Below are 10,297 nucleotides of genomic sequence, written 5' to 3'. Positions count from 1 at the left end.
ATTTATTTATTTATTTATTTATTCTTGATCTATCTTATGAAATTTATGTTGCTAGATACTGTTTAGTCTGTTTCTACTCCAAGTACATAAAAATAAAACACTGCCCAGTCCTATGCCATCATCAAAATTGCGTCTTTGTTTGAACCCACTGTATTCACTGTACCAATCCCACCTCACTGAGCCTTTACTTTACCAAGCATGATGTTCTTCTCCAGAAACTGTTCCCTCCTGATATCATGTACAAAGATGAAGTCTTGCCATCCTTACTTCTAAAGAACATTTTGGCTATACTTCTTTCAAGATTGATTTTTTTCCTGTTCTGGCAACTCATGGTAGTTTTAGTTTTCTTTGACAACACCATAATTCAAATGCAACAAATCTTCAATCTTCCTTATTCATTTCGAAGCTTTTAGAGGAATATGAGACAATTAAAAATACCATGGCTTGTAATCAGTCACATATTACTTCTCAGGGTGACTTCTTTGCTCTTCAAGGCTTTAAAGAGGTCTTTTGCAGCAGCTTTACCTAATGCAACACATCTGTTGACTTCCTGAAAGATGTTTTTGTGGATTATGCATCCAAGTCCAAAGAAATCCTTGACAGTTTCAATCTTTTCTCTGTGTGTTTCTGTTGGTCAAGTTGTGATGATTTTTGTTTTATTTTTTTTACAGTGTGATTCATACTGCAGTCTGTAGTCTATAATCTCTTGTAAGTGTTTCAAGTCCTTTTCAATTTTAGCAAGCCAAATGTGTGTCATTTGTATAGCATAAGTAGTTAAGGAATCTTTATCGTATAGTCCAGTTTCTTGATATGTTCAGCATACAGATTGAAGTGTATGGTGACAAAATACAACCTAGATGCATACCTTTCCTGATTTGAAGCCATGCAGTATCCCCTTATTCTGTTGAAACAACTGATTCTGGGTCTATGTACAGGTTCCATATGAATACAATTAAATCTTCTAGAATATCCATTCATCATAATGTTATCCATGATTTGCTATGATCCACACAACTGAATGCCTTTGCATAGTCAATAAAGCATTAGGAGACAGTAGCTGGAGATTTTTATTTTACAAAGCAAAATTAAACTGCTTCATAAATTAATTATATTTCAATATATTATAGTACTTGCTATAATTAAAAATGTCTTTTGAATTGGTGAAAGAGAAGCAAATGTTTAAAAAGAGTAAAGCTCATGGTATTTAAGAGAAAGAATATCTAAATTTTATTCAGATATTCTTTGGTATACCTAAATTTCACAAAAGCTGTTGCAATAAGTTTTCATTTAAAGTAAATGTATTACCAAAGTTATTCTTTTAGTATTCAGCAGTCAGTAGTGCACAAATATAAAAACTAAAATTTGTAATGCAATCAAAATTAACATGAAATGAAAACTTAAAGTGTTATTTTAAATAAAAAACTTTAATCTATTATTTCTACAGGCATTAACTTTCCTTTGGTATATATACAAATAAATATCCATATTAATACATATTACTGAAAATTTCATTCTGCTTTTTTCAGAACCTAGAAATTAGCAGAAATGAGCTAGAAAATAACTATGAAGAGGATACATGTTTTCCCAGTAAGTTTTCTTCTGATACATGTAACTGTAGAAATAAGCTTGAAGGGAATGTAAGAAGGTATTTAATTAGCCAAATGAGTTTGAATTTATAATACGCTACTAACTTAAGTGCTGATTTAAATACTTCTAGTAAATTCCAGAGGAATTCTTTTTTCACAATGTTCCTTTACCTGCTTCTTTTCTTTGTTACAAATATCACTATCTAGTATCTACATTTATGAGGATGAGACAAAAATTATCCACACTGTGGCTGTAGAATTTATTTTAATACACTTTTAGAAAATACAAATACATCATTTTTCAACAAAATCTCCTTGCTTTTCAATATATTTTGTCTATCTGTCAACAGCTTTCATATTCCCTTATTCAAAATGTTTTAGGCTGAGCTATGAGCCACAAATGTACTTGTCTTCACTTCATCAGAAATTAATCTTCGTCCATTTTGTAATAACACCTTTGTTGTTGTCAAATGCCTTTGAGTCATTTCTGAATCATAGTAACCTTGTGTAGGGTTTCCTAGGAGTGGCTGGTGAGCTTGAAATGCAAACTTTACAACTCAAACTGACCTCACAGCCTAGTGCTTACCTTAAAAAGCCAGTAGATGACAAATAGATATTATTTAGTAGTAGTTTTTCAAATGATAGCTAACCTTCAAATCGAATAGAAAGTACATTTAAATGCAATACTTTAACTTGTCTACCTTGGAAAAGTAATAAAGTCCATCAAGCATTATTGCAGAATCCCCTAGAAAATGCTAAATGTTAAGTTCATTAATCCATTAACCAAGTTTTAAGATTATATATATCTTTATAATTTTAAATGATGATAAATGTTAAATAACTTCATTAGTTATGACTATATATTCATTATAACATTTAATCCTCAGAAGAATGGCCTGTAATAAGAAAACATTATTTTAGTTCTTTGCAGAGAGCAAAGTCCTATCTACACACAATTTAGAACCAGAAACTTACCCATATATGAAGCTCAGGTGTGATTGTAATAATGGAATCAGCTGTCAGCTTCATTCATGGGAGAGGAGGCAAAGGTATAGGATACCTCTGTAAGTAGATTGGTATCCCAATTACTAAAAAGCTTGCTGAAATTAAAAACAAAACAAAACACACACACACTAAATCCAACTCTGAGGTTATATAGTTAGATTGTAGGTATTGGCAAAATTGATAAATACTGTGTTTAGTCAGTGCTAAGAAACTGACCGCTGTAAACATAAAGGCGGCTATAAGTAATTTCCAGAGCGTGAATGTAATTCTAATTTAATGATTGATTTGCCCAGACAGAAATAGTGAAGTCCTTTTGCTAGCTTGAGCAATGATTTCTTTTCAGTCATTTCATCATCTACTTCATCAACAAATATAGACACTGTTTTACTTCAGGCTTATCATTTGGTATTAAGGGAAGAAATATGAATGAGATAGCCATGCAACAATGAATACCTAGTGTGAATGCCTGTCATGCTACATTAGCTCTTAAAAGAATCTTCCTGTGCAGGTTCTAGTATAGGAAACTGTGTTTATCTTTCTTCTCATGTGAAAGAAGTGAAAAAAAAAATCAAGAAAAAACACATGTAGAAATATCAGGTACCATCATGAGCATATTTTTCCACATGACTAATAGCTCTCTGTTACTGAAAAAATTCTGCAGTTTATTTCTTCACTTAAAAACAAAACAAAACAAAAACCAGCTTTCTCCTCTGAACTCAGTCTGCCTTTTGACCTTTTTGTCTATATTTAAACTTAGCTTAATTTTAAAACAATAATTTTTGATGCTCTGTGGCACTGACGATTACAATTCCCTCTGATAGAGTGGTTCCAAAATTTGTTTCAAAATTTGGAATTTCTTTAGAGTTTATATTCCTAAAAAATATGTAATCAAGATAATTTTTTAGGACTTAAGGTTATTACATTTCAGTAATTTTTTAAATCTATTTTGTTTCTGGGTGGTTACATAGACTTGTGTACAGTACAAAAACAACTGATGGTTATTAGAATAGAGGGAACTTGACTGGATTATTTGGCTAAATTCCATGATAAACCCATTAATAACTGACAGAATTGAACCTCAGAATGATCTATCTACTAATGATGATTTGAATACCTTCATAATAAACAAATTAATGTATTCATACATACAATTTTAATAAATTAAGGTAGCATCTGGTAACAAATATACATTAAAACCATAACTAAATAAAAGTTACAGATTAATTTATATTGCATTTTTTATATAAAAATCCATTTTATCCCTAGTCTTTGTATTTTGTGTCACTTATTTATTGTGTATTTTGTTAGACCAGTTACATTATTTTTTAATAAAAATATAATAATGCTATCAAACACAAATCAGCTCAAACAATAACTCTAGAGAATCAGAGTATTATTATATGCATGAGTGAATCATGTACTGAGTTAGCAAGATATAATGGAAGCTTTCACTGTTCATTTAGTAAATATTTTAAAAGCCCAGAAACAAGTGTTCACCAAGTTATGTGTTTGCAAGTTTTCTACTATATCAGTTCATAAAAGTTTTATTAGCAGTACTTCTACTTCTGTGTGAAATTACAAAATATGAAATGCCTCCAGATGGTGTGTTTAAAGGAAATAAAATCTTTATCATAAACAGCCCTGCAGAATGCATCATTTCATCATGAAAGCTGGCAGACACGCAAGCTGGGGCTAATAGGAGCTGAGATGAATGAAGTAGCAGCAGAAGAAAATGAGAATGAACTAGGCAAGGAGGCTGAACAAAGCCCATTCGAAGTTGGCAGTGAGAGTTCTGAGAACCAGTATGAGAACTTATATATGCTCCTTCCTGGAGATGAGCTAGAAAATAAATCACAAGAGCCACTTCTCAGCAGCAGACCACCAACCCCCCCACCACGACCACTAGCTGCTGCTCTCCTGCCAGACAAACCTCAGTGGACATTACAAGGTAAGATTAGCATATAAAACAACTAGAAGAAAAACACTTTAATGGGTTCATATGGTGTGGTGCTGTGGGTTAATGTGCCAGACTGTGAAACCATTTGAACTGCAAGCTCACCAGCTGCTCCTTAGAAACCCTTTACAGGTTCACTATGGGTTGGAACTGACTCGACAGCACTTAACAACAACAACATAGCACACATTACAATGGCAAATCTATACAAAGATATGTTGTAGAAACCAAAACTATCTTCTCCTGGTCTTTTATGATACTGTTGCTAGTTGCCATATTCAGTACTTAATTCATGATGATCCCACGCATAATTGAACAAAATGCCACCTAGCCCTGTGCCATCCCTATGATTGGTTGTTATAATACATTTGTGATCGTAAAGTTTTCTTTAGCTCATTTCTGGAAGTAGATTGTCAGACCTTTGTAGCCTGTGATAGTCTAGAAGTTCTGCTGACACCGTTTCATAGTATCATTAGCAACACACAAGCTTCACTGACAGACAAGTGGTGGCTGCCCATGAGGTGCAAGTCACCACTGTCATCTCTTTGACAAACACACCTAGGAAATGAGGCAATAGTTACCTGACCTTATGTTTTATTTAGTTTTTTAGGAATAAATTATTAATGGTGGTGGTGGCATGCCGTGGAGTCGTTCCAACTCATAGCAACCCTGCGCAGGGTTTCTGAGGCTGTAAATCTTTATGGGAGCAGAAAGCCTCATCTTTATCCCGTTGAACAGCTGTTAGTTTTGAACTGCTGACCTTAAGGTTAGCAACCTGACCTGTAACCACTATACTACCAGACTCCTTAAATTCTCAATATAAACCCTTTAAGTAAAAAATATATTTGGAAGAAATCTATAGGTCTTCACATAGAACTAATGTCAGGTATTTAAACAAGACTCTGTGTTTGGGCCAGAGAGCAAGACTAAAGTTTTGAAGATGACTTAATAATGACCTTTTCAGTTGGTGTCATTGGTGTCTGTTCAATTGTCAAGTGCTAAAGGATTTGTCATGCATTATATTTGTAGCTGGCTCTTGATACCAGTCTAAGAACACTTATTGCTAAAGAGGAAGAATTATCAAGTATGGTCTAAGATATAAGAATTATGGAGTGTTGTGGTTGTTCCATTGCTGTGGTGACCCATGTGTACAGATCAGAACTGCTCCATAGGCATTTTCAAGTATGTGACCTTTCAGGCATTTCTTCTTAGATACTTCTAGGTGAACTAGAACCTTTTGGTCATTAGTACAGTAGATTAACCATTTGCATTATCCAGAGACTTCTTAGAGAGTCTGATGGGAAGAGAATTTCCTCTATAGGGCAAGAAGAAAAGATTTCACATTGGTCTTATCTGCTTGGAGTGTTCATTAAACTGAGAAACTTCTAACTTCTGATGCATGCTTAAATATACTAATTATTCTCTGATTTCATCCATATTTTATATTTATTTTCCAAATTCAAATATGTTCTTACAAAGTAATTTAATAAAAAGGATTCAATAATATCCACTAACAATACCACATGTGTTACTATACCTTAGTTGGGTCGTAGAAGTCTATGGAAAAAGTGCATAAACACTATGTCAGAGTGAATTCTGAAGTCGAGACTTAACATTTGCGTCCTTGAAGTTTCCATCTCTGTGAAACCTTAAGTTTATTAGCATAAACACTTATTAATGTTATATACTATATTTAGAGATGGAAAGTACTGCTTAATGGTAAGTATAGAAAGCCTAATGAATGCTACTCATTTAACAAATATTTGTTGATCAACTACTATGTGCTAAGTAAGCTCTTATAGATTCTTGAGATATATCAATGATGTAAAGCATATTAATATTTGGGAAGGGGAACATAGGTTAATATTATGCATACTGCAAACTCTAGTACCTTTTTCTCATTTTTGAGAATGCAAAAAATTTTATATGGTTATTAAAATTAGTTGTTAAAAAACTTATCTCTTAAAAAAGATAACATGTTTTTCTTAATGTAGAGTGTTCACCAAATATCTAAGACCGGAAGTATAATGTTGGCTAATAATATCTCTTGAAACGTACCAAGTCTAGAAAGCAAAATAAAACAAACAAAATACTTCTTTAATTTAAAATCTGGTATTCTCTGGTAGTGTAGTGGTTACCAATCAGGCTGCGAACCTTAAGGTCAGCGGTTCGAAACTACCAGCAGCTCCGCAGGAGAAAGATGAAGCTTTCTACTCCCGTAAGGATTTACACCCTCGGAAACCCTGTACAGGGTGACTATGGGTCGGAACCGACTCGACGGCACTTAACAACAACAACAACATTCTCTTTTTACATTTTACATACAAGGGTATCTTTAATCTCATCTGTTCATAGTGCTGATACTGGGAATAAATGTAAAATAAAACGTCACTATTTTTCCTTAATTTTTTAATTAAGATCTTTAAAATTAAGAATGCAACCTCTCTCATTTTTTACCTGACTCTGTGTGAGTTCCCTGACTTTATTTATTGGTACCTTCAGAAATGGTCCTTCAAGAGTAGCTCTCATTCGCCATTAAATTACTATGAAGAGAAGATACTACATTACCGGCCTAAACATCAAATTTTGGGTGATGGTTTTATGGGTATATTTATTAGAGAAAATGATAACGCTATAGAGAACTTTTCAATTTGTAATTAGCACATTGTTTCCTTTTATTTTTCCAACCACCCTATCAAGCTGGTATCATCATTAGTTCCTCTTTCTTGAAGAGAAGGAGTTCCTGAGTGATGCAAACAGTTAAAACCTTGGTTGCTAATTGAAAAGTTAGAGGTTCAAGTCAATCCTAAGGTTTGAAAGAAAAGTCTGGATATCTACTTTTAAAACAAAACAACAGCCATACGGAATACAGTTCTATCTGAGACACATGGAGTTTCCAGGAGCCAGAGTTAGCTCAATGACAACTGGGTTTTGTTTGTCGATTTTTATAGATGATGGCTACAATTTTAATGTTTTAAATATGTATTTATATGAACAGGTTTCCTGGACTTTTAGGAGTCTTATCTCTGAAATGTACTCTCACTCCAGTTATTTCAAAAGTTAGAATTTTGGGAATGATTTCTTTTAATCTTTATTAATGTACAATATGAATTGAGAAAGCTCTGGTATCACTCTGAAATAAAAGATATAAAGTGATACACTAGAAAATAAAAAATAAACTGTATTATTTATAGTATAAGTCCATCTTTAGAAATAGTTAGAAAAGGAGGTGGGTGGAAACAAAGGGAGTTAACAGCTCAGGAAATTGGTTCACAAAAGCAGAGCTTTGACACATCCTGCTAAAAATGAAGCACCATGAGTGTTTCCCACACACTTAATCTGGTTTCACCTGTGCTGATGTCAGAGAAACACAAGTCATGAAGTCCAATTTTCAAAATCAAAATAGTCACAGGAAAAGTCAAGTCATGGTGTTATTAAAGTTAGTTCTGGGCACATAGACCATGAATACTTGGATTAAAATAGCATTGGACTACTAACAGTATGACCAGCCGGTCAAACCCACCAGTCACTCCTTGGAAACCCTGAGTATAGTTGCTATGGTCAAAACCAATTTGACAGCACTTAACAACAACAAAAGGGAGCTCTGGTAGCGTAGTGGTTACTAATTGGGCTGCGAACCACAAGGTTAGCAGTTCGAAACTACCAGCGGTTCCGTGGGAGAAAAATGAGACTATCTGTTCCCGTAAAGATTTACAGCCTTGTACAGGGTCACCATGGGTCAGAACCGATTCGACAGCACTTAACAACAACAACAACAACAAAGGCTCTTGTGGAAGATCATTTTACTCTCTCCTCATTAGCCTATCTAAAATCATTGTTGAATTTTCTTACTTTGCTCAAAATCTTAGCTTTCCTCTTAGCAGCTAAGCTTTTCCACTAAAATATCCATAGGTAAAATGCATTTTTAGTCATTCAGTTACCAAAGAAAAAAGAGAACAGTTCTCCTTTATCTAAGATACATGAATATCTCAGAATGCCAAAGGAAAGCAATAGGTTTTCAGTCAATGACTAAAATAATTTATTTAGAAAAAAATTTAATTAACCCCTTAAATAAATCACTTGTCAAAGGACAATTTTAAAAATAAATAAATAAAGCTTTCATTAGCTTGATAGGGAGCCAATGAAATTGCCAACTTCTTTATTAACCCAAGTATATCCTAAACTGGAGTCCTGGTTGTAGCACTGTAGGATAAGCACTGCACTGCTATACCCAGTCAGCAATCAAAATCCCCCAGCCACTCCTTGGAAACCCTATGAGTCAGTACTGACTTTATGGCACTTTTAAAAACAAACATCCAAAATAGTTGCTGCTGAAATCTTTAGCACAAATTTATAAAAATATATAAAGAATAGGGAAATCATCAAAATCTACAAACCAGCAATTTTAGTTTTTTCATATGAATTAATCCTAAAGCTATTGATTATATTTATGACATCTTTTAAGTCTTGAAATTACCAAATCTACTTTCAATGTCCTTCAGCTAGAAATCAAGAGCTGCATTTTTGAAGATGAGTTTTTCATAGCCAGAGTGAGAGTTAATACTAGGGAAACAAATCATAGTGGTTTTAGCTATTCTCCTACAATTTACAGGGAATTTGAATTTTAGGCAAAACACATAGTGCAAATACCATGATAGGTAAAATGACTTCAAATGAAAGACAATTTTCAGAATGTTATATTTTAAAAACATAATATTAAGTGCATTTGTAGTTGGATAGTTTATAATTCAATTTCCGGTTATGAAATCATTGATAAATTATAATAGGCAAAACAATATGGAAAAACTTATATGCACATCCAAAGAATATTCATCCTAAGCAAACTGTTTTTCTTTGAGGAAGTTAACTAAAACTGCAGAAAAATATATTAACATACATAGTTTTTTTTTTTCCTTTTTTGAAAACTATTTTTCAAGAGGCATGTACTCTTATGTTGTTCACTATGATATTGTATTAAATCAGTTGGGAAGCTCAGGAAATTGGCTAATGAACACCAATAATATTACGTATAAGGCAAGAGTAACACAATCTTAATGTTTCTTAAGCAGGAGCAATGCTGCAAAGCCAAATGAAAAGAAACAAAAACTGGTGTGATTCTGTTGAAAGACAAGAAGCAGGAGTTGAACCCAGAGTAGAAAACGAAAAGGAAGAAGAAAAAGAGCAAGAAGAGGAGGAGGAAGATCCATACACTTTTACTGAGATTGTTGACAATGAGTACGACATAATATTGGCCAATATAAGTATAAAGAAAAAACTTGGAAGTCGATCTTTCATTTTAAACCGACCTCCTGCCCCCAATCCTCGGCCTACAAATATCCCTTCTAAAGAGGAAACCACACCTTATATAGCTCAAGGTAATGGTTTGATTGTTGTTAATTTTTGTTTGTTTGGGGGTGTTGATTGGTTATACTTAAAAGAAATGGTGAAATCTGAATGATTTGATTAGTACTTAGATCTAAACAGCCAAAAAAAAGCACGTAAAATATACATATTTCAAGTCGCAGGTGAGTTATATAGACCCATTTCTAACTTCAGAACATAATGAAGAAATAAGAATGATGGATTTTGATTTTCGGATTGTCATTAATAAGGAAATTATTGAAAAAACACCCGACAGTTATTTGCTTATATAGCAAAAATGAGAACTTCTATTTGTCACTTTTTCTAAAGTTCTACTCGTGGGAAATACATTCCTACAAAAAATCTGCACACAAGTAGAAGACAGATAGTA

General features: G+C 33.3%; 1 protein-coding gene across 1 annotated transcript in view; it reads left to right on the top strand.

Annotated features, from left to right (window-relative positions):
* The window catches only part of BANK1 (B-cell scaffold protein with ankyrin repeats 1), a 538,680-nt gene that overhangs the window by 440,405 nt on the left and 87,978 nt on the right, over positions 1-10,297 (top strand). Inside the window, exons 8-10 of the mRNA XM_006872727.1 lie at positions 1,541-1,587; positions 4,231-4,539; positions 9,615-9,920. Of these exons, the coding sequence (XP_006872789.1) occupies positions 1,541-1,587; positions 4,231-4,539; positions 9,615-9,920 (662 nt within the window). The remainder of the gene's footprint in view (positions 1-1,540; positions 1,588-4,230; positions 4,540-9,614; positions 9,921-10,297) is intronic.

This window comes from Chrysochloris asiatica, unplaced genomic scaffold (genome assembly GCF_000296735.1).
Source record: "Chrysochloris asiatica unplaced genomic scaffold, ChrAsi1.0 scaffold00211, whole genome shotgun sequence".
Taxonomy (NCBI): Eukaryota; Metazoa; Chordata; class Mammalia; order Afrosoricida; family Chrysochloridae; genus Chrysochloris; species Chrysochloris asiatica.
The sequence above is the reverse complement of the archived record's forward strand: the minus strand, read 5'-3'. Positions and strand labels throughout refer to the sequence as shown.